This window comes from Bos indicus x Bos taurus, chromosome 3, assembly GCF_003369695.1.
Source record: "Bos indicus x Bos taurus breed Angus x Brahman F1 hybrid chromosome 3, Bos_hybrid_MaternalHap_v2.0, whole genome shotgun sequence".
Taxonomy (NCBI): domain Eukaryota; kingdom Metazoa; phylum Chordata; class Mammalia; order Artiodactyla; family Bovidae; genus Bos; species Bos indicus x Bos taurus.
Window position 1 is genome coordinate 94,755,257 of NC_040078.1, and position 26,287 is coordinate 94,781,543.

At 37.8% G+C, this 26,287-nt stretch overlaps 1 protein-coding gene across 4 annotated transcripts in view; it reads right to left on the bottom strand.

Moving 5' to 3' along the window:
- The window catches only part of OSBPL9 (oxysterol binding protein like 9), a 164,047-nt gene that overhangs the window by 83,997 nt on the left and 53,763 nt on the right, over positions 1–26,287 (bottom strand). For all 4 annotated transcript variants that reach the window (XM_027537274.1, XM_027537273.1, XM_027537276.1 and 1 more), the window contains exon 3: positions 25,987–26,065. In XM_027537274.1, the coding sequence (XP_027393075.1) occupies positions 25,987–26,065 (79 nt within the window). The remainder of the gene's footprint in view (positions 1–25,986; positions 26,066–26,287) is intronic.

Consider the following 26,287-nt stretch of genomic DNA (forward strand, 5'->3'; position numbering starts at 1 on the left):
TAAATGGGCAAAGAACAGCACTCAAACAAGAAAAAGAAATAAAAAGTACCCAGTTTGGAAGAGGCAAAACTGTCTTTATATGCAAATGACATGATACCATACACAGAAAATTCTATAAAGACTCCACACAAAAACTATTAGAACTGATAAACGAATTCAACAAGGTAGCAGGATATCATATTAACTTGCAGAAATCTGTTGCATTTATTTACACCATCAATGAAGTATCAGAAAGGCAAAGTTTTTAAAAAATCCCTTTTAAAATCCCATCAAAAAGATAAAATGGTTAGGTACAAAACATGACCAAGGAAGTAAAAGATTTAGATGCTGAGAACTATAAAATATTGATAAAGGAAACTGAAAATGATTCAAATAAATGGAAAAATATCCCATGCTCTTGGATTGTAAGAATTAATATTGTTAATTTGGCCATACTACTCAAAGCATTCTACAGATTTAATGTGATGGCTACCAAACTACTCATGACATTTTTCACAGAACTAGAACAAACAATCTACAAATAATCTTAAGATTCATATGGAGCCGTAAAAGACCCCAAGTTGCCAAATCAATCCTGAGCAAAAAGAACAAAGCTGGAGACACAACCCTACCAGACTTCAGACAACATTACAAAGTTACAGTAATCAAAACAGCATGGTTGGGGGGATAAAAACAGATAAATGGATCAACAGAATGGAACAGAGAACCAAGAAATAAACCCACACACCTACAGTCAATTAATCTTCAAAAAATGAGGTAAGAATATACCATGGAAAAAAACTGTCTCTTCAGCATGTGGGGTCGGGATAACTAGACAACCACATGTAAATCAATGAAGTTAGAATACACCCTCACACCATCCACAAAAATAAACTCTAAATGGCTAAAGTAAAAGTGAAAGTCACTCAGCCATGTCCAACTCTTTGCCACCAGGCCAGAATACTGGAGTGGGTAACCTTTCCCTTTTCCAGGGGAATCTTCTCAACCCAGGAACTGGGGTCTCCTGCATCGCAGGTGGATTCTTTACCAAATGAGCAATGAGGGAAGCTAAATGGCTAAAGACTTAAATATAAGAAAAGACACCATAAAACTCCTAGAAGAGAACATAAGCAAAACATTCTCTGACATAAATTGTATCAATTTAAAAAAAAAATCTGACTCCCAAGGCAATAGGAATAAAAGCAAAAATAAATAAATGGGACCTAATCAAACAAAAGCTTTTGCAGAGCAAACGAAAAGACAACCTACAGAATGGGAGAAAATACTTGTGAATGATGCAACTCACAAGGGCTTAATTTTCAAAATATACAGACAGCTCATAACTAGACCACATAACGTTTTTGTGAGGTTTAAATGAGATAATAAATCCATACAATATTTACCACAGTATCTAACATAAACTTAAACATCAATATGGTAAATTCACAGATAAAGAGAACAGATTTGTGGTTGCCAAGGGTGAGGCAGAGTGGAGGAGGAAAGGATCGGGAATCTGGGATTAGCAGATGCAAACCATTATACACAGGATGGATAAACAATAAAATCCTATGGTAGAGCACAGGGAACTACATTCAACATCCTGTGATAAATCATAACAAAGCAGAATATATATAACTGAATCCCTTGGCTATATAGCAGAAATTAACACAACACTGCACATCAACTATACTTCAATAAAGTTTAAAAATATATGCTATTCTTATCACACACAGCCTTAAGAGAAAACAAGTTCTACTAATAATCTAATAGATGATTAGTTACAGAAAATGAGTTAGGAGGAGATTATTGGTAACTTCTAATTCCCAGTGCCTGGCTTATATAGAAACAATATATGGTACACAGAAAGAGAAACAGTATTCATCCAGTAAGTAAAATACTTCTATTTACAGGATTTTTAATTACATATCTATTCACATTTCCTCCATTATACACATTTAAAATACATTTTTAGACAAGTTTCCAAAACTCTGATACCTTACCATTCCTGATCCACTATTTAGGAATCTGTCCTCCTTGTCATATTTTCTTATCTATGAATAAACTACTGCTTGTTTGCAGAAGGAAGTGGTTATTTCCCTGTTCTGTAACTGAAGTAAAAAGAAGAAATAGCCTCTATAATCAGGAAGCTCTCTTTTTCTCTGAAAGTTGTTGTGAAATGAAAACATTACAAAAAAATCATATTTACAAGATCAAATGCTGAGACACTCCTCAAATATCTACTGAGCCCCATTATGCATCAGGTACTATCTTGGCGTTACAGGCAAAGATAGTGTTAGTCACTCAGTCGTGTCTGACTCTTTACAATCCCATGAACTGTAGCCCACCAGGTACCTCTGTCCATGGAATTTTCCAGGCAAGAATACTGGAGTAGGTTGCCATTCCCTTTTCCAGGGGGATCTTCCCAACACAGGAATCAAACCCAGGTCTCTGGCATTGCAGGCAGATTCTGTACTGTCTAAGTCACTAGGTCTCCCACATGGCAAGTGGATTCTTTGCTGTCTGAGCCATGAGGGAAGCCCATGAGTACTGGAGTGGGTAGCCTATTCCTTCTCCAGGGGATTGTCCTGACCCAGGAATTGAACTGGAGTCTCCTGTGTTGCAGGCGGATTCTTTACCAGCTGTGCTACCAGGGAAGCACAGGCAAAGATAAAACAATCCATAATCTCAAGCAACTTAGTCTCTTGGAAAGTGTAACCATTTGGTTGAATAGTGTATTGTTTTAAGTATCTCCACCCATTCTAATACATGCTTATTAGCATCCTAGTCATTCTTGTGAGCTACATTAAAATGTCACTTTCTCCCTATATGTTGCTCATGATAAAGGGATCTGCTCTTTCCTTCTTTAAATTTATTCAAATGTTCCCACACTCAGGTAGTATATGAATATATGTTGCACTAGTCACTGTCTTAGGCATTAGGGGTACAATTTTGAGTTTACAGATCTAGTCCAGCAATAATCAGATCCAAACCTACCTTTTCTATCCTCCCAATACACTCCTCCACAAACCAGTACATTTCAGTTACACTGTACTTACTGTACTCACAATTCTCAGCTTTTGCTCAAGTTGTTCCTTCCACTGAAATGCCAAAGACTTGCCTCTATCTGTGTAAATAATACAAGCTAACTCTATTGAGCACTTAATTTGTGTCAGCACTGTCTGACACCTTTGTCTAAATGCATATTAACTAATTAAATCCTCACAACAACTACATGAGACAGGTATTATTATTATCCTTATTTTCCAGAATAGAGAAATAGAAAAGTTTGGTATTTTGCAATGGTATACCACCAAGAAGGGCTTTCCTGGTGGCTCAGCTGGTAAAGAATCTGCCTGAAATGTAGGAGACCTGGGTTCAGTCCCTGGGTTGGGAAGATCCCCTGGAGAAGGGAACAGCTACCCACTCCAGAATTCTGGCCTGGAGAATTCCACGGACTGTATAGTCCATGGGGTCACAAAGAGAGACACAACTGAGCGACGTTCACATACCACCAAGAAAGGAGACAGCAAAAATTAAGTCTCTAGGTTTCAAGTAACCCTACCTCTGTTAAATAAGCCTCATTCCATGCCCTTCTTACTAGGCAAAGTCCTCCTCAAAAGATAACAATATAAACTTTTCTGCCTTGGAAATAGTATATGAAATAGAAAAAAACAAGAGCTCAAAACTCTAATCAGAAAACCTGTATTCAGGTCGCAGTGTCACTAATTTTGTGTGACCTCAGGAGGGAAGTACTTAATAACAGAGATATATATACACACAAATTTCAAGAAGGGGTTTTAACATCACCAACCAGTTCAAAGGTCTACAGTAAAAAGTGGATAATAAGATATATGACAACGTTTAGGGTACAGGTATCCTTAGGGCAAACCTCTTTTCATGACAACATTAACATGCTATCTGTGTTTTTCACTATGTTGACATTTGCAACAATGGTGCAAGAGCAATGGTGGTGAAACTCAATACATCAGCACCAATAGAGCCCATGGCATCGAACTAAACTTGTTGTCATTATATTCTTCACCACCATGAACAAGAAAAAAAAACAAAAACCCCTGTTTTAGTCAAGAATGCCCTTGAAGAAATAGTAAATATGATGACATCTTGATCCTTCAATGTATGTTTCTGAAATAATCTGTGTGGGAAATACACTGCTGCTACATCAAAGTATAATGACTATCTCAAGCCAAAGCACTTGTGCAACTGTCTGAGTTGTGAATCAAGTGGCTTTTTTCTCAAGTGTTTGTGTGCTCAATAGTGTCTGCCTCTTTGCTACCCCTTGGACTGTAGCCCACCAGGCTTCTCTGTCCATGGGATTTCCCAGGCAAGAATACTAGATGGAGTGGGTTGCCATTTCCTTCTCCAGGGGATCTTCCAGACCCAGCGGTCAAACCTGCATCTCCTGTGTCTCCTGCATTCCAAATGATTCTTTACCTGCTGAGCCACTGGGGAAGCCTCTTCTTTTCTCATGGAAAATCATTTTTACTTGAAAGAACAATACTGACAAACCATATTATTCACACTGGGGTATTTTGCAGACATTTCCTTGAAAATAACCTGTCATTTGACAGTATTTGCTGCCAATTATAAAACTGAGGTTTCAAAGCAAACATTAGCATTTTAGAAAAGCTATATTCACCAGGCACCATGACTCTGACAGAGTCTCAATACTTAAAGCCTTTCTGGATGAGTTTGGGACAATATCAACAAATATAATTTTTTATGTGGTATGCTGAAATGTATCAGTATGGAAGATCTGCATATGACCAATGCATGATGTTGCAAAATGATACATAAAGATCCATTCAAAATACCAGACAGACCAATGGATTTAAATGTAATATTTTCATATATAAATTTAATTGTTATAGTTAAATTCCACACTGCAACTAATCTTTAAGAAATTTATCACTTGTTGAGTTTGGGTCAATTATCAAAGAAGAATATTCACAATTATCTGAAAAGGTTATTAAAGGACTCCTTTTTCTAACTATGTATCTGTATGAGACTATATTTTCTTCATATACTTCAACCAAAACAACATATCACAAAGACTGAATGCAGAAACAGGTATAAGAACACTGCCATCTTCTATTAAGCCAGACATTTAAAAATTTTTCAAAAATGTAAAACAATGTTTCTTCTCACTAATTTTTTTTCATTTGGGAAAATGGCTATTTTCCCAATCTGATGAATATACTCTTTTTTTATAAACCCCAAGTCCTTTTTATTTTTTATTGGAGTATAGTTGCTTTACAATATTGTGTTGATTTCTGCTGTACAACGAAGTAAATCAGCTATGAAAGTGAAAGTCGCTCAGTCATGTCCAACTCTTTGCCACCCCATTGACTATACAGTCCATGGAATTCTCCAGGCCAGAAAACTGGAGTGGGTAGCCTTTCCCTTCTCCAGGGGATCTTCCCAATACAGGGATCAAACCCAGGTCTCCCACACTGCAGGCAGATCTTTACCAGTTGAGCCACAAGGGAAGCCCACTGGAGTGGATAACCTATCCCTTCTCCATGGGTCTTTCCTACCCAGGAATTGAACCGGGATCTCCTGCGTTGCAGGTAGATTCTTTGTATACATATATCCCCTCTCTCTAGGATATTTCTCCCATCCCCCTCCATGCCACCCATCTAGGTCATCACAGAGCACCAAGCTGAGCTTCCTGTGCCATACAGCAGGTTCCCACTAGTTACCTATTTGATACATGTTAGTGTATATATGTCCCAATCTCCCAATTCACCCCACCACCAACCACCGTGGTGTTCAGTGTCTCTTCTCCATGTCTATGTCTCTATTTGTACCCTGCAAATAGGTTCATCTATATAATTTTCCTAGATTCCATATATATGATACCTATTTTCTTAATTTTCAAAAACCTACATGTCCTTAGCAACTAAATGATACTCATAATTATCAAATAATAATCTATCATTTTCTCAAATGATACTTCTTCATGAGGTGTATGCTAAAACTTGACTCCCCAACCAAGCATTTCCTATTCCCCATATCTTGCTGTACCTCTTCTTTTCTTCATTGTACTTATCGCTTCTTTTATATATGTGTGTGTATGTGTGTATATATATATTTTTTATATATATACACACATATATATATATTTGGAGAAAGTAATGGCACCCCACTCCAGTACTCTTGCCTGGAAAATCCCAGGGATGGAGAAGCCTGGTAGGCTGTAGTCCATGGGGTCGCTAAGAGTCAGACACAACTGAGCGACTTCACTTTCACTTTTCACTTTCATGCATTGGAGAAGGAAATGGCAACCCACTCCAGGGTTCTTGCCTGGAGAATCCCAGGGACGGCGGAGCCTGGTGGGCTGCCCCTCTATGGGGTTGCACAGAGTCGGACACAACTGAAGCGACTTAGCAGCAGCAGCAGTTTATATATATTTATGTATGCTTATTATTTATTATCTGTCTCTTATCACAGAAATGTAAGCTCAAAAAAAAAAAAAAAAGAAATGTAAGCTCCACAAAGGCTGGCATCTTGATTCATTTCATTTATTTATGTATCCCAAGTCCCTAGAATTATGCCAGGCAAACAAGTGTTCAATAAATATTTGTTGAATGAGGAATAATGATTGCACTATTCGGTGTATGGTTTACCTAATGTTTTATATTTGGAATCTAAAAATAGGTTGGATTTCCTAAGAAATCATTATTTTTGCTTAGCATCCTTTAAAGCTGCTCCCTCAAAGATTTATGAACAGTTTTAGCTAAAGTCTCCAAACTGCTGAATAAAACACAAGCAAATATTTACAAAAGTGTTCTCCCCCACAACTTCTGCTTTGACTATCTGAAGCAATACTGTGCTTCTCCTGGACAGAGTCAGCACTGCATTGGGCAACTGGATATCTTTGATTCAGTCAAAGTAGACAGTGAAAATGGGTTATTTTCAATTCATTCTACAACCAGAGGCTTCCAAGTCAAGTTATTCCCAGTAAATAAAAATCTTCACCATATGTAAATATAGCCTAAGAATTTTAGCTGCTGCAGAAGATGTGCCCTAACTACTTCAACTCCAGCTTTTGGTAAAGGGGTCACTATTCCTTAATCATAAATTTAAGAAAAATTAAGATTTGAGTTTTCAATCTTTAAGACTTACAATACTAGAGGAGAAAAGCTGTGGCAGAAGAGAAACAAAAACAGATTCCAAGCCTGAAAAAGGTCGGATGCACCACTGCTGGCACGGAGGTACAGGGGTTCATATGCAAGAACCAGGGAGAGCCTTCTAGGAGTTAAAGGCACCCCCAGCTGACAGTTAACAAGGAAATGGAACCTCAGTGCTATAACGATAAGGAACAAGATTCTGCCAACAACTTGAATGAGCATGGAACCTGATTCTTCCCAGAGTATGCCAATAAGAGTCCAGTTAGCACTTTGATTTTAAACTTGTTAGACCTGGAACAGAGAAATCGGCAGAGCTGGAGGAACCAGTCCCTACCTACAAAACCGAGAGATAATAAATCTGTGTTGTTTTAAGCCATTCCCACACACAAAAAAGACAATACTAAGGAGGGGAGGAAAAAAAAACGTTAGAAATAGGTTGGTTTTAGAGACCTCACCCAGACATCAATAAAGAGGGAGATTTGGCAGAAAAAAAGACTAGAGAAAAAGGAGAGAAGGAAACTGAAGAGGATCCATATAGATACTGAAAGAAGTGATAAAGACCTGGACTATGCAAGTGACTTAGGAAATAGAAAAAGGGTAGAAGCCAATGGCCATGGTTACTCAAGCGATACATGGAAAATGTGGTAGATGCAGATGTAGAGAAAGAGAAGTCTTCGAATTTGGCTAACTGGGTAAATGAAAGTGCTATTCCACAACATAAGGAATACAGAAAGAAAAACAGTTTGCGAACGGCGGGTTGTAAAATATTATTTTGGGTTTGAAGAGACCTAGATTCAATGAATCCTGAAATTTGGTAAACCTGATCTGAAAAATCTTATTTAAGTTTTACAGAATTCATTCATTTTTACTGTTAGTATATATATTGCTAGAAAATATCCCTCTCCAGGAGAAGCCAAAGAGTAGAGTACATCTTTAATGCATTCTGGGGAAGAGAAGGGAGAGAGGGATCAGTTCAGTTGCTCAGTCGTGTCCGACTCTTTGTGACCCCATGGACTACAGCATGCCAGGCCTCCCTGTCCATCACCAACTCCCAGAGTTTACTCAAACTCATATCCATTGAGTCAGTGATGCTATCCAACCATCTCATCCTCTGTCGTCCCCTTCTCCTCCTGCCCTCAATCTTTCCCAGGATCAGGGTCTTTTCAAATGAGTCAGCTCTTTGCATCAGGTGGCCAAAGTATTGGAGTTTCATCTTCAACATCAGTCCTTCCAATGAATATTTAGGACTGATTTCCTTTAGGATGGACTGACTGGATATCCTGGAAGTCCAAGGGACTCTCAAGAGTCTTCTCCAATGCCACAGCTCAAAAGCAGCAATTCTTTGATGCTCAGCTCTCTTTATTGGAGAAGGAAATGACAACCCACTCCAGTAGTCTTGCCTAGAGAGTCCTGTGGACAGAGGAGCCTGGTGGGCTGCCGTCTATGGGGTCACACAGAGTCAGACATGACTGAAGTGACTTAACAGCAGCAGCAGCAGCAGCAGCAGCTTTCTTTATGGTCCAACTCTCACATCCATACATGACTACTGGAAAAACCACAGCCTTGACTAGATGGACCTTTGTTGGCAAAGTAATGTTTCTGCTTTTTAACATGCTGTCTAGGTTGGTCATAACTTTTCTTCCAAGGAGTAAGCATCTTTTAATTTCAAGGCTGCAGTCATCATCTGCAGTGATTTTGGAGCCCCCTAAAATAAAGTCTGTCACTGTTTCCCCATCTATTTGCCATGAAGTGATGGGACCAGATGCCATGATCTTAGTTTTCTGAATGTAGAGCTTTAAGCCAACTTTTTCACTCTCCACTTTCACTTTCATCAAGAGGCTCTTTAGTTCTTCTTCACTTTCTGCCATAAGGGTGGGGTTGTGTACATATCTGAGATTATTGATATTTCTCCCAGCAATCTTGATTCCAGCTTGTGCTTCTTCCAGTCCAGCGTTTCTCATGATGTACTCTGCATAGAAGTTAAATAAGCAGGGTGACAACATACAGCCTTGACATACGCCTTTTCCTATTTGGAACCAGTCTGTTGTTCCATGTCCAGTTCTAACTGTTGCTTCCTGACCTGCATACAAGTTTCTCAAGAGGCATGTCAGGTGATCTGGTATTCTCATCTCTTTTAGAATTTTCCACAGCTTATTGTGATCCACACAGTCAAAGGCTTTGGAATAGTCAATAAAGCAGAAATAGATGTTTTTCTGGAACTCTCTTGCTTTTTTGATGATCCAGCGGATGTTGGCAATTTGATCTCTGGTTCCTCTGCCTTTTCTAAAACCAGCTTGAACATCTGGAAGCTCACGGTTCACGTATTGTTCACCTATTGTTGAAGCCTGATTTGGAGAATTCTGAGCATTACTTTTCTAGCGTGTGAGATGACTGTGATTGCGCAGTAGTTTGAGCATTCATTGGCATTGCCTTTCTTTAGGACTGGAATGAAAACTGACTTTTTCCAGTCCTGTGGCCCCTTCTGAGTTTTCCAAATTTGTTGATATACTGAATGCAGCACTTTCAGAGAGGGATGGAAGGAGGCAATTTTGAGAAGTTGAAGCCAACTACTAGTTCATGAGGATAAATACAGTTTGACTCTTAAATAATATGGGTTTGAACTGCATGGGTCTACTTCTACATGAATTTTTAAACAGTAAATACTGTAGTACTACACAAATCATGGCTGTTTAAATCCAGATTTGGGAGGACAGATATAGAGGAACCACAGATACAGAGGGTTGGCTAGAAATTGTAGGTAGATTTTCAACTGCTCAGTGGACCAGGACACCTACCCCATATCTTGTTCAAGGGTCAACTGGAAAGAATGTCAAAAATACTTTCACTGACTACCAAAGTTAAGAGTTATTCAGAAAAAAAGAATGCTGTTACAGAATCACTCAACTTTTGAATTAGGCAATGAAAGGAAAGAGAGGGGGAAAGTTAATACATGTTAGAAAATTCAGGAAGAAAATGAAAGTAGGGCAAGTAAAAAATATATATATATATAATAAAAGAGAATCTGCTACCTAATTCTTTTGTCTACTTCCAAAGTGCTGTGCTGAGTCACTCAGTCGTGTCCAACTCTTTGCAACCCCATGGACTGTAGCCTGCCAGGTACCTCTGTCCATGGGGTAAACAAGGCCAAAATAGGTGTAGCCTAACAAAGTGACAGAATCAATCTAAGAAGAAACTATTATGTTACTTTATGTTATTTTATTATGTTTATATGATTATGTTACTTTAAAGAGAGTTTTCTGAAGACAGGTATTATTCCTTATACAGAGAGGATAGGGAGACCCTTTAGACTTAAACAAAATATATAGGGAATTCCCTGGAGGTCCAGGGGTCAAGACTCTGCACTTTCACTGCTGAGGACGTGAGTTCAATCCCTGGATGGGGAACTAAGATCCTGCAGGCTGCACAGCGTGGCCAAAAGAAAAAAATGTAATATATATGCAAATAGGTCTTCAGTACATAAAGTACAGTAGAAACACTGCTGCATTATAATCTTCAAAATATTCCCAGTGAACAACCTTTCTGAAGGCTTCACTCTTTGTCCCCAGTAACTCTCCAAGGAAATCTGCTCAAGGCACAAAGCTATCAATAAGTTACTTCCTTCCTTCTCTATATTTAGCTGTAAGCTCTTAATATAATATCCTGACCTTTCTTTAGGAAAGTATATATTTCCAGACCAAGACTGAAATATAAACTTGCATAACCTCAGTGCATCTCACATGATTTAACGCTGACAAAACACAGTCTAGATATAGTAACATGTCATTGATTCAGCCCTACCTACAATTTAGGACTTAAATGATTTATACCAAATCACTATGCTTAAACCGACTCACTAAGTACAAAGTGTAAATAACAATAGAAGAAATTCTTAATGATGAGAAACATGCTAAAAAAATACATCATACAACAATGTTAGCTTAATTCTAGTGTCCACAGATAAAGCTAGAAAAGGGCATTTCTTTTCAGATAGCCTATAATTCAGATTTGCTTCTCTCTGTCTACCATGAACTAACCTGTTCATATTAGTAAAATATTACATTTATGGCACTACCCTGACTTATTTCACTAGCCTAAAAATTTAGATTCCTGAAAGGAAAGGACTCCAGTTAGTTCACATTCAAAAGTGCTGCAAGATGGCTAGAAACTTCCACACAGAGAACATGGTCAAGAATTAATTTATATACTTCAGTCGTATTCTACTCGTGGTCTTCCCATTAACAAATCAGAGTACACTGTGTTCTAGTATAAGTCAGATATTGATCCCCAGGTGTGAGCACTTCTTTCCAAGCCTAAGTTGCTGACCTTCTGATACTTCTTAATTGAAGACTATTTTTCTCAGGGATCTGAAGCCCTGAGGCTTCCTTCAGTGGGAAAATATCACCTGTTTTTCTTAAACAATTGCATTTACCCTGACATAGTCCAAAATTACGTTTTTATTAAAAAAAAAAAAAAAAATATATATATATATATATATGTGTGCATTGAGGGCATGTGTCCACAGCAGGTAGGCACTGGGGACACTGCAGTGAAAAAGACACAGTCCTTAATACATCTGAAAGAACAGTGCTGCCATCCTCCCATTACTCTGTCAGAAAGCCTGGGATAATTCTGCACTCCTTTCCCCCTATCTTCTTAGAAACGGTCACCAAAATCTGCCTGTCATATCCATTTTTCTGTGTTTATCCTCTCTGGGGCACTCTTATTGCCTTTGTTCAAGACCCCATCACCTCCTACCAGAACCTCTGCAGTAAGCTCCAAACCAGGCATCCTGCCTCCAATCTCACTTCTCTTCAAAGCATTCCACAAACAGCTCCCAGTGTTCCTTCTAAGCCACAAAAGGGATCATGACATTTCCATGACTAAAATAACTGATGTTTCTCGCTAACTTATAGAAAAGGGGCTTTAGTTTATCATTCTGGTATATGAGACCTTTGATGATCTATCTAGTTCCAAACAGAACTCAAGCTCCTTTTCCTCACCTCCAATGTATTCTCAAATGTACTGCACTTCCTACATTTCTTTTTCATCCTTCCAAGCTTGTACACATACTTTCCCTTTATCTGGAACGTGCTTCTCCTTTCTTTCTGTGAAGTTTGGTAAATGTTCTTTCTTTTCACTTCTCTTCCTGCCTGACTACATCTCATTTGAAGTATTTTCCATCCTTCAAAATCCGTATCAAAACCATCTCTTCTGTGACGTCTTCCTGCCTCCATCAGTTCTCTTTTCTACATCTCAGTACATCTCTATCACTTTTACATTGCACTGTAACTAGCTGTTTCAAACTAAATCACTTGGATAAGTGATTTAGCACTTTCTGCCTCAGTTTCCTCAAAACTATTTCTTAGGGTTGTTAAAAGAGGGAAATGAGAAAACACATGTTAAGCTCAAGCTGCTATCCTCATTGTCATCTTTCTAGTAAATATTCCCATAGTCCTTCCTCCTACTAAACTGAGAGCTCCCTGACTAGCAGGGAATCAGCTTTCTATCCCTCATATCGTGCTCTTGCCTGTGGCACTTTCAAAAACCTAATTTGGGTTACCTCTAACCCAAACCCTTAGCTAGAAAAAGGAGAAAAGGGAAAACCAAAAACAGCAGCAGAATGATCATCAGCAACTTCATAAAATAAAAAACAATAATAACAACAGCTACTATTTTTTGAGCACTGCTATTTATCAGGCACCATATTGAGTATTTATATACATTTTCTCTAACAGTACAATTCTGGAGCTTGGTATTACCATCCTCCTTTTACTGATGACCCCCTGCTCCACATTTAGGTTTCTCAGGGAGGCAGGACTTCCTCTGCAAAGGAGGAATAAATATTGTAAGATATATTGGCCTATTTTCCTCAATAACTTGAGCATGCTATCTCAGTTGACATATTATGAGAACTCTGCAATCAGAATAGAAGTAAAATTAAACAGGGTACAGGTCAATGTGTGTTTGATATGCTGCCTTTAAATCCATACAGAGACATTCCTGAGACTCTCTTCAGCCACACTTCCAAGCCTCCCTCACACTTGGTGACAGACTGCTCACCTCATGCTTCACACTAGTCTATTTCGACCAATATCCCAGTTCCCTTGCTTCAGTTGGGCCACTGCCAATGACAACTGACAACTAGCAACTTGTATACACACTGAGCACAGGAGAAACTATGCCAACCAAACCACCGGGTAGCATGAAAACCCTAACTACCGTCAGAGTAGGAATGTTGGATTATTCAGAAGAGAAAACAGAACTGAAGTCATAGCATTGTTGTTTAGTTGCTAAGTCACGCCTAACTCTTTGTGATCCTGTGGACTGTAGGCTGCCAGGCTCCTTTGACAGAAGGATTTCCCAGGCAAGAATACTGGAGTGGGTTGCCATTTCTTCCTCCAGGCGATCTTTCTGACCCAGGGATTGAACCTGCATCTCCTATATTAGCAGGCAGATTCTTCACCACTGAGCCACCAGGGAAGCCAGAAGTTAGAGCTGCAGGGAGGTTAAGGCATGGTGAAAAGAGAAGTCAGTGCGACTAAGAGTAAAAAGGGAAAAGAGTTGTGGAGAAGTAGCACTGTATAATGAAGATAGCATGGGCCTGAATTCAGGCTCAGCAACCTCCCATATGTGGTACCTTGGATAAAAACTTCTCCAAGCCTCAGTTTTCTTTTCTATAAAATGGGAATAAAAATACCTATCTCACAAAGATATGTGGGGGTACATATGAGGATTATGGTGCCTAGCATCACATTAACTGCACTCTAAATGTTTGCTCCTTTCCACTCCATTCCCTTCTTTTATTCATCAGAGGCTCACTTCTAGAATAGAATCACCTCCAGAAAAGATTTCTAGTCAATCACTCTCTCCAAGATTTAAAAAAAAAAAATCCCATTGACACTCATCCCCACTTGACTTAAATCATCCATATACAAGGGCTTAGCTTAAATCTTTTTTATATGATCCACTAATTCCACCCACTAGGCAGTCCCATCCAAAGCAGATATATCCTCATTAAAGTCACCAACCCAGCAAAGATGCAGCTTCTTTATAGTTTACCTGAATTCTAATTATTTTTCCAGAGGTATGAGTCAAATTGTCATAGGGTTCTCCAAGTTTAATATTAACAAAATGCAATGGTGAAACATAACCTGAATTTATATGCTGAAACAATGTTACATGTGGAGTACACTGATTAAAGCCACCACAATCATGAGAATGTTCATAAACTACATGTAGTTCATAAACTACATGCAGTGTTAGTGAAGGAGGTTGAAAGGCCAAAGATAACCTTGGCAGAAGTAAGTATTTTCTTAGGGAGTTCACCATCGAGTTAGCTAAAAGGTGACTGCAGTCTAGACACTATTAAAAGATACCGCTTTAACTCTTGGATATTTAACCTGGAGTCAGAGAACTACCTGAAGGTGTGCAAGCAGGAAGATTCCTCTAGAATAATGATTTTCAAAATGTGAGACCCTTAAGGATAGGGGCTTAGCTTTGCTCACTACTGTACGCTCAGGAAACAGCCTAGTGCCTGGTATACAATAAGCATTCAATTATTTGTTGACAATGAAAATAAATGAATGGATGAATAAAAAGAAAGAATGGCTGCAATAAATTGAACACTGGTATTTTCTCAAAGTTCCTAGGGCACAGATGTAGGCCCTCAACCCTTTGACTTTTACCAGAGCAACTATACCTTTTTCAGTCTCACATCTAGGCTTCTAAATAAGGTTGCACATGTAAAATGCTTTTATTAAAAGTTTGAAAAACAGAGAAAATCTAACTATCATTGTAATTTCCTTCTCTGAATTCCTGTTATACTTATAAGTGTATATAATTTAATGCTCACTATGCCCTAAGTCATGGGGCTTCCCAGGTGGAGCAAGTAGTGAAGAACCTGCCTGCCAATGCAGGAGACATAAAAGACATGAGTTCAATCCCTGGGTCAGGAAAATCCCCTGGAGGAGGGCTAAGTCAGTTTTGAGTCCCCAAAGTCTCCTGAGGAATGAGACTACATTTTACATAAGCAGTGCTGGCCTATTCAACCTTCCATATAACCTGTACTTTCTTATACACCGACTCCTCAAAGAAAGTTTTAATTTTCTTACATCAAGCAACAAGTGGACATTTTGCGCCAACACACAGTGCAAAAGTGTGTTGCAAAAGCCTGCCAGGCAACAATTAGTTCTTATAGCGTCACCACCTCCACTGGAAGAGCACTGCTCATGCAACTATTTTAATATATTTCACATTTATTTCACCATTCTTTTAATTAGTAGAAAAAGAGAAAAATTAAAGTGCCAATAGGGGTGACAATTAATATAAACTTTATAAACATAATGGAGAAATCAACTGAGAAATCATTAGGCATGCTAAAAGCAGTAAATCTTGATCATCAATAGGACACTCCTTAGACTTTAGCCCCTAAGATTTTAGTCCATTGCCTATACGTTCATTTTTAAAAGAAAGGTACAAAATGTATGAATATGTTTTATGAATAAATGTTATGTCTAAAAGTCAAGGTGTCATAAGGACTTCATAGTATGTGGTGAGAATGCACCCTCTTTACACCCTGCAAGTCTGTTCAACTCAGTTTCCTTCCATGCACATTTTCAGTTATACATTATACATTAAAGCAGGGAAATGCTCTTCTTTATATATCTTCATTTACTCTGCACAATACTACCTACCAGCAACGTGTTCCAAATTAGATAAAAAGATTACTTAGCAAGATATAATGAATGAGTCTACCCTTTCAAAAAGGAGAGTATAAGAAAAGCATGAGCATACCACCACCAACAAAAACAAGGACAGAAGAATGAGTAATCGACCAAACAAGAAATAAACACATTTTATTCTTGAGGACACTGGGTTGGTATTCTTTTAAAATTAAAATGCCAAATGCTGATGGTGTGATGAAGCAGAAGGGAAATATAAATTGACAATCTCCCTTGAAAGCTACAGGGGAAGGTTTATATAAGGAATAAAGTATTTCAGGAATATTAAAATATTTATGTTTTTTGTTCTGACAAGTTATTTTATGAATCTATCTATCCTAAGCTAAATAGAGATTTGGCTGAAGACTTATGTATGAGGATATTCAACACAGTATTATTTAATATAGAGAAAAATCTGTACAATACAGATGAATGGTTAAGTATGATTATTTATTAAATCATATAACATAAACTATTAGATATCACATTTTCTTAGATCATTCAGTGTCATGGGAAATTTTTCATAATATAATATTTAAAATTGAGTATGGAAATTTATTTACACGGAATGACTCAATTTTGTAAAATTCACACATACAAACATATACTCTCACACAAAAACTGAAATATCAGAAAGGAATCCATAAGCATGTTACTGATAATTATCTTCTGGTATGATTATGGGCGATTATTAGTATCAGCTGTATACTACTCTATTTCCCCAAATTTCTACAGTGAGCAGTTATTAATTTTACTACTCAAAAATGATGAAAAAGGAAATGGTGGGATAAAATGTGAATAATTAAGAAAAAAAATTATATATCAACTAATCCTGGCTATTCAGTAAGCCAAATAGTCCACAATTGGTTAAATTTTGATAAAATATAATTTCAGAAATTCAGGGAGGATCACAAACAGAAAGCAAATTAAGAAGAATGGTACACCACTGAGATCCAATTCTCCTACAGTAATGTAACAAACTCCCAATACATGAATTCAGTAGCATTTCCCCTCCTGATGCCTAGTGAAATTATAACATCTAACTAGAGAATTAGTTATAGGGGATTTATTTCCCTTAAATGAAATCTACAAGTGGTTATTTTGTTTTGAGGAGGGGTTATCACATAAAAATAAAAACTATAACCACAGAAAGAAAGTTTTTTAAGTCTGTAATCAATAGAATAATGGAATCTGTTTACTAATGATAATGCTGAGATGGTTATTTTTAAAGCAAAAGACTTTAACTTATTTTTAAAGCACAAGCCTGCAACTATGAGTTAAGTCTTTTCTTCTAAATGATTAATGATACAGATGTGTCATGCCATGTTGATTGATGTTAATGCAGTAAGGGTTGCCCTAATATCCTTGATCAATATAACATTTCTAAATTAAACAGTTTCCTTCACCACTGGGCTGATTTATAGTAATTTTGCATTTTAATAAATAAGCAAGCTCTAATGGACTGAGCTGAAAAGGTCAGTGATCAGTGCAACAGATGACTCTGCTAGACTTACACAGGTCCTAAAGGTTCTTCTAATTTAAACACTTTTTATTGTTTAAGACTGTTAAATTTTGTCTTATGCAAATTGTATTGCTTTAAAGGTATACCCAAATAAATCTGCAAACAAATTTCATATTTAAATCACTTTGAAAACACACTGATTAAAGAATGCCTTTATTAAAATCCTTTGAAAGTAAAGGATTATTTTATAATGAAAGAATATCACATATTGCTAATTTTCACCTTATAAAAATTTAGATTTTTTTTCCACACACCAGGTTTACTTAAGGCAAGAGACTCCTTCTACGTAGGTTGTTGCTGTTGTTTGGTTGCTAAATTCTCCAACTCTTTTGTAACCCCAGGGATTGTAGCCTGCCAGGCTGCTCTGTCCATGGGATTTCCCAGGCAAGAATACTGGAGTGGGTTGCCATTTCCTTCTCCATGGGATCTTCCTGACCCAGGGATCAAACCCTAGTCTCCAGCACTGGCAGGTGGATTCTTATATGACTGAGCCACCAGGGAAGCCCTTAATGTAGGTTCCTGTGCTGTGCTCAGTCGCTCAGTTGTGTTCGACTCTTTGCGATGCCATAGACTGCAGCCTGCCAGGCTCCTCCATCCCTGAGGATTCTCCAAGCAAGAATATTTGAGTGGGTTGACATGCCCTCCTCCAGGGTTTATGTAGGTTGCTGCTAAGTCACTTCAGTCATGTCCGACCCTGTGCGACCCCATAGACGGCAGCCCACCAGGCTCCGCCATCCCTTGATTTCTCCAGGCAAGAACACTGGAGTGGGTTGCCATTTCCTTCTCCAATGCATGAAAGTGAAAAGTGAAAGTGAAGTCGCTCAGTCGTGTCCAACATAGTAAAAAACAATCTAAGATCAAGGCCAGGACCCCTGATTTTCTGTGTCTTCTCACACATATAACTTGGGGATACTTACACCTAGTATATAAGGTTATGAGAATAAAGCAGAATAACAACACGAAACCCTGGATCCAGATCAATGATTACCAAACTTCAGTGTGTGTCAGAATCACTAGAGGACTCATTCCCAGAGTTTCTGATTCAGCAAGTCTGGGGCTCAGCCTGATATTCTGTGGTCTCAAGTTCCCAGGTGATGCCAGTTAGGTTAGCCTGGGACTGCACTTTAAGAGCTACTGATCTAGACAGACGTAGGCACAATCTACTAATCCTGGGCGTTTAGCTTCTCTGAAACTCAGTTTTTCTGATTCTAAAACTGGAAATATAACTACCTCATTGGGGAGTTTAGGAATTATGGAAGTAATGTACATTGCCTGTTAAACAGAGTGCCTAGTTTATAAGACATATTTAGTAGTAGCTGTTACTGCCACTACTGCTATTTCTACTAAGCAACGGAATATGTAGAACACCACAAAAAATTTTAATTGCATTAAAATTGGCAATGTAATTGCCAATGCAATGGCACCCCACTTCTTACCTGGAAAATCCCATGGACAGAGGAGCCTGGTAGGCTGCAGTCCATGGGGTCGCTGAGGGTCAGACACGACTGAGCGACTTCACTTTCACTTTTCACTTTCATGCATTGGAGAAGGAAATGGCAACCCACTCCAGTGTTCTTGCCTGGAGAATCCCCTGGACGGGGGAGCCTGGTGGGCTGCCGTCTATGGGGTCACACAGAGTCGGACACGACTGAAGTGACTTAGCAGCAGCAGCAGCACTGTAATTTGAAGTTCCTTATATTTTACACCAATTCCTTTCTAGATAAAATTATAAAAGTTAATTATAAACTAGTTGACAAATTTCTATAACTTTTTTGTAGCATCTAAGAGAATGCCTCTAGAGCACAACTGTTGGTGTTCAAATTCCATTTCTGCCTAATGTTACCTACATGTACGTGGCCCCCAGTTTCCTTACCCATAAAATAAAAATAATAGTACCTACTTCATAAGGTCATAAAAACTGAAAGGGTTAAACTACGTAAAACTCTGAATAGTATAAAATAAACCTTTGATAAATGTAGCTATCATTACCATTATTCCAATACACTATCAGTAACATTATAAATCATTATATACGTATATAAAAGCATTATATAAATATAATTTTTGAAGGTAAAATTCAAATAACTGGATATCTTTCTAATTAGTACGAATTATGGTCTATTTAGTCTTTTATTAAGTTGTCACATATGAACTGCCAATATGTAACTACTTTTGAATGATTAAAAACAGTATGTACTTTCATATGGTTGAAGCTAGTAGCTTTCACCTCAACCTCTCTGATCATTTCTTTGAGCCTGTTGATGGTCCCACCCTAGTATACTGCCAGGTTTGGAGGCTCTCTTCTCATTCACATCTGCCAGAAGGTTCATAACCACCACTACCAAAGTTTTAACCACAGACTAAAATATTTAGGTTTTAGCTAGCTCATAGATGCATTGCATTGGTCTACGTAATTGTTTTTTAAAACTGGAAGATTTAATATGCATATATTCAAACTCTTGCACATACAAAAAAAATCTGGATTTCTGGCTTCTCTTGAAAAACTGGACAGTTTTCTCTTGAAAACATTGGACAAGCATTACCAAAAGTCTACAACTGTCTGGAATTAAGTACCAGCTACCCCTTCAAACAGGGCATAAGCTCTCCAAATCCCTAGTTTTCAGTCAGCTTTACTCTTCACTCCTTTACATATCTGCCTAGCCCTGAAGCATTCAATTTTCTAAATTCTATTAATAATTCTACCTTCCAGTAATATGTTGATAACCACTAATCTCCATCTTCAGCCCAGGAAGGAAGGCATGCATGTTCAGTTGTGTCTGACTCTTTGTGACCCCAAAGACTGTAGCCAACTAGGCTCCTCTGTTCATGGACTTTTCCAGGCAAGAATACTGGAGCGAGTTGCCATTTCCTTCTCCACAGGATCTTTCCAACCCAGGGACGGAACCTATGTCTCCTGTGTCTCCTGCACTGGCCAACAGATTCTTTACCACTGCACCACCCAGGAAGCCCAGACTTAGACCCAACTGGCATCACCATCAACACCTGTATGTCCCAAAGACACCTCAAATTTAAGAAGTCCCACACCATCTCTGTTCTAGATTCTCTACTTCAGATGTTGATAACATCCAAACAAAATAGTAAGCCACATCCTTCTTACACCTTTACTACTCTCATTCTCTCAGCTCCCATTTCCCAAGCAACCAACAATTCCTAAAGATTTACTTACTAAAAAAATCTCAAGTCTGTTTTCCTCTTCTCCTTTCCCATTACCAATGGCTTTAATCCACTCAGGGCCTTAAAAATCAAGGCTCTTTATCTAGAGAACCATGTCTTACTCTATCTAATCTCTGCTTAAAACTCTGCTTCATTGGCTCCTACCAGACCTCAGGATAAAAATAAAACCCTTTCATATTAGATGTAGGCCTCTGCCTCAACTCCTGTCCATTATCCTAATGGTACCAAACATTCAAAGTTCTTGAACACATGTGGTAGCATCATATTTCCATACCTTTGCAAATGCTACAACACCCCTCCGCCTGGTAAACTTCTCTTCAGACTTCAGAACTCTACCAGGTAGAGGAGGCAAGGAAGGGGAGGTCAGAGACAGAGCTTGGGGACAGGGACTTCTAGTTTTTATATTATATAATTCTAGACAACCTGAAATTTTTTAGAACTAGAATAATTTTAAGTTGTTATTATTTTAAAAAGAATTACTTGGTAACAAGAAAAACTCTGCTCTTTGTGAAGTACTGACTGTCTCTTTTGCCTCTCCATTATTTCAGTGTCCTATACATATTTCTACTACTGGAGCATATTTCATACTACATTATAGTTACTTCTTCACAAGCTCGCTAACATCCTGGCTTATGTCTTATTAACCTGTATACAGTTCTGAGTACAGGGAGTTACACATACTATTCATACATTAAATGTTTGAACGCAACAGCCAATCTAATGGATACCAAAACTGCTATCCACACAATGTCTAGCTAAGAATCCAAATGCAAACAACTCTGGCTGACTGAGAGAAAAAGGAATCATTTTTTGCTCTTATCAGAAGAGCCAGTTTATAAAGATGAATTGGCAATCATTTTCTTTTTAATCTCTGAAAAATGACATAATGAAGCTGTAGGTTTCAAATCTGTTTAAAGCTCTAACATGCAAGGACTGTAATTTCAATTATTACCTAAAGAGGGGAAAAGGAGTTTTGTTTGTTTGTTTTTCAAAACTAAAGTTAATTTAAATTAACTTTGTTTTGAGAATTTTATGATATTTCTTTAAAATTGTAGCTACTCTGAAATATCAAGCTACCAGAACTGAGAATCATTATAATGAAAAATTATCTATTGTTTCAGGAAAGTTTGTTCTCTTCATGGCACCAGTCCTCTTTATGATTAACAAAATATGTTTCAGGATACAGGACCTGTAGGTCAACTAGAGTCAAACCACAGTGGAAATGAAGATGATGGATAACATTCTGTCTACATATATACTATACACTTGACTTTCTTGTTACTATGGATGAATTGTCTATGCTCTGAGCCAAACGCAATGCCCTCCCTGTGTATTAGGTGTCATCCTGTCTTGCTGTCTCAAAGACACCGATCTAATAATTTTCCCTTTTCTCTCTTGTGTCATCGACTTTTCCCTCTCTACTGAGTCACTACCAACAGCATAAGAATGGCATGTCATTATTGCTCTTATCTTTAAAAAAACTTATTTCCCTCTCCCAGCTACTATTGTATTTCTCACCCTCCCTTTATAGCAGAACTTAAAAGCACTGTCTGTACTCTTAATTTTAAATTGCTCTTCTCAAGGTTATCAATAGACTTAATTGTTAAATCTTGTGATCATTTCTCAGCCCTCAACTTTCTCAATCAGGAGCATTTGACACAGTTGCTGATGGCTCTCACCTCCAAGAAACACTTCCTATCTTGGTTTTCTGGGTACCACATTCACCTGGTTTCCTTCCTCTTTTTTGGTTGATTCTTTTCGATCTCTTTTGCTAGTTCCACTTCTCCTCTGTGCTTCTAAATAAATGTTAGAGTGTTCCAGAGTTCATTACTTGGACCTCTTCTCTTTTCTCTCCATACTTCCTCCCAAATTCTCACAGCTTAAATACCATCTATATGCCAATGACTCCCAAATTTATTATTTATTTAAAGCCTGAACTTTTCTCCTAAACGCCACACTTCAATTGCCTACTTGACATCTCCATTTGGACATTTGATAGGCATCTAGACCTTTATTATAAGAATGTCCAAGGCTAAGCTCTCTATGCCCACCTGTCCGCCACCCCCAACTGGTTCCCCACTTCAGTTAATGGCAACACCCGTCTGGCTTAAGTCAAAAATATGGTGTCATCCTGTCTTCCTACTGTCTTTTTTTCACATGCTACAGTACAACCTTCAAAAAAATATAATACCTAACAACAAACTACTACTTAGCAATATAAAAGGAACTACCAATACATGCAACAAGATGGACAAGCATTAAAAACATACTGAGCTAAAATAAAGCCAGACAAAAAAGAGTACATACTGAAAGATTCTATTTGTGTGAACCTCTCCAAAAGAAAAATCTAATCTTTAGTGATAGAAAGTAGATCAGTTGCTGTCTGGAGCCAGGGGCTGGAGTGTAGACTGACAAAAGAATAAAAGAATCTTCTGGATGACAGAAATGTTCCAGATCTTGACTATGGTAGCAGCTATATGAGTAAGTAAATTTGTCAATATTCACTGAATTTTATAGAGTATACATTTTATTGCATATTAATTATACCTCAATAGAGTTGATTAAATACACATGCACAATTGAACCATCTCTCACTACCTCTCTACTCCCACTGCTACCACGTGGGAGCCGCCATCATCTCTCTTCTGGATTACTCTAGCCTCCTAATTAGTTTCTCTGCTCTGTTCCTGCCTCTTGCATTTTATTCTCAAAACAGTGCCCAGAGTGATAACTGTTTAAAAATCACATCATGTCACTCCTCTGCTTAAAATCATCTATAATGGCTTATCTCAGTATAATTCAATATCCTTACTGTGCCATGTAAGGCCTCATACAATGTTACCTCTTAGACATCATCTCACACTACCCTCCCCATGATTATCCGCACTCCAACCAGAGCGGGCCTCCTTGCAGGTCTTCAAATACGGCAGGCACACCCTTTTGCACTTACTGTTTTCTTTGCCTGGAGTGATTTACTCTTCACCCATCCCCAACAAAGCCATATAAGCTTGTTCCCTCACTTCCTTCAGGTCTTTCACCGAAAGGCATCATCCCAATGAGTCTCCCTAGCCATCTAAAATTTTAAGCCACCCCCTACAAATATACACACACTTCTATTTCATTTTCTTCTTTCCTGCATTTTTTTTTTTCTTGCCAGGACTTGGCACTGTCTTATTTCCTTATATTTTACCAATTTATCTTATTTATTGGCTTTCTCCTCTACCAGATTAGATGCTACAGAGGGGATGAATTTTATATTTTGTTCACTACTGTATCCCCAGAACTTAAAATAATATCTAAAATAGATGTTGAACAAATTAGTGGATCTAAACAAATTCTAGCTTTCCCTTTAAGAGTTGAAAGTAAGCAGAATTTGTTTTATAGATGTCTCAATTGATACTTGATGTCTCAATTGATACTTTTCACTTGCTTCAAAAAATTCTGTTATATTAAACTTTAAAAAGTCAACACATTTACACACATGCTAATGTATATCCATCTTAACTTGCTTTCAATTCTAATCAAGAATATAAGACCTTAGACATGGAAAATTTCATCAATTTTTCAGCAAACTTATGAGCAAGGACCTATGAAGGCAAAATAATTCTTATTATGTCCAAGAATATAAAGAATATTAGAGTTCTTTACAAAAACCAAATAATCTCATGTTGTCTGAGACTTCCAAAACTATTACAGTAGAAAATAAACTAATGAATCCAACAGTCTCAGAACTAAGTATCCATTTAAAAAATACATATAACACTTATTTATCCTTGTCATTTAAATGATTCATTAAAGGAATCACTTGTTTTACAAGCAAACAACATAAATACAGAAGTGTTAAAGGGAAGATCAGTTTAACATAAATAATTTAAATTAGAGAAGGGAGAGGTGACTTTACTCTAGAGGCCTGAGTCTCCTCTCCTTTAAACAGGCAAACAATACAGCTTCTGAAGTCCAAAGAAGATGTCTTCTTAGTAACTGCAGAGGAATTTCATACTGCAGTCTTTACCTGTATCTAGCAGCTACTACTTAAAATACGTTGAAGTATTCAAGTTCATTCAAGTAAAGAGTTCCACAGTGTGGGTATTATCTGGTTTCACTGATAAGCAGCATTACATATTTAACCTAAAAATAAAGGCCACGGACTTTCTTAAACTAAGATTTTAAATGTTTTATGAAATTAAATGTAGTAGAAAATTTCAAGAGAGTATTAGTTAAAAGCAGTTCTGAGTAAAGAATATGACCAAACGTAATAAATACTCTAAGAATGCTTTTTCCTAAAAGCATTAGAGATATCACAAGTGAGTACATTGGCTTGTCTTTATTATATATAAGCTGCATCTTTCATTTCTATGTGCCAACAAGACAATGAAGAAAAATTACTGCAATATACTATCCTAATACAGAAGGACAATAGCTGTCTAAACATCTCACATATCTGGTCACTGTTAGACTTCATAACCAAAACATTTTTAAACAATAAATTGATTTACTATTTTTTTTTATCCTGGTATACCTAGCATCTATCACAGTGCACTGTCACTTGTAGTTCAGAAAAAGTGCAAATATTCTCAATTTCTAAGTTTCTTGGACTGCTTTAAATATAAAATAGAGGTTACTCTCAATAGACAAAAATAGCAAAAACATTAGTATCAAAGCTAATAGACACTCCTAACAGATGAGAGTACATTAGGACAGGATCATTAAAACTGACTTTTATTTGCTGGTTTAGAGTTTTCAAAGCAAGATGAAATGAGAATGATCATCCAGTACCTTACCCTTTCTACCGGTGAACCAGAGCATGCAATGCCGAAACATAGCAGTGGCAGATGGCATTTGGTGTTATTAACTATAAAAAGGATAATAGCAGAGAAATGATGGCTGGCAGACAAGACACAGAATGCAGATGAAATGAATGCAAACTTGTAGTTCTTGAAGCAAAGCAAAACCTTAAGCCAAAGGCTGCCACTAGCTTCAATTTAATTTATATTTTGAGTTTTACAGGGAAAAACACTGCAACCTTCACAATCAGTCTTTAGACTCTTCATGCAGAAGGAGAGCCATACTCCTCGATAAAGAAGATCAGCAACCTTCTGTAAACACAAGCCAGGAGCAACAGCAGCAGCAGCAGCAGCAGCAGCCCATTACTCTCTCCCTTCACTGATTTTTATCGTTTAAATTTTTAATCTCCAACTGCAGCCAGATCCACAGATGTTTCAAAGAGATCTGTATCCGATGCAGATACGATTAAATCCCTGCCTAACCTGCAGTACCACTTCATCCAGAACGGTCCTGTGTACTCGTTCATACAGGATCAGTTGTAAAAACCATTCTAGTCATCCAGCAAACAACCCAAAGGAGAAGGAAAGAAGCAGTTGGGACTGTGAAGAGAAAAAAATCTCTTCTTTCAGCTCACCCTGGAAATGGAAGGTTTTCTGATCAACAGTTATTGTGAAGGTGCTGTCGTCCTCATCGTCTATACCAATCACAGCTCCCTGTGAAACAAAGAGCAAAATCCCAATAAGGCAAACAATGACATCAGCAATATTCGCTACTGCTACAGCCCTGGAATGCTCAATGCACCGACGACACTGGAAGCAGGCTAGACACAGAAAAGGGAACCTGAGACTCCAGCTTTGCTTACAGAGGGGGGTGGCAGAGCTCTGTTGGAGTCTGCAAGGGTACTTTCTACTCTTGCTTAGGGGCATGGATATGGT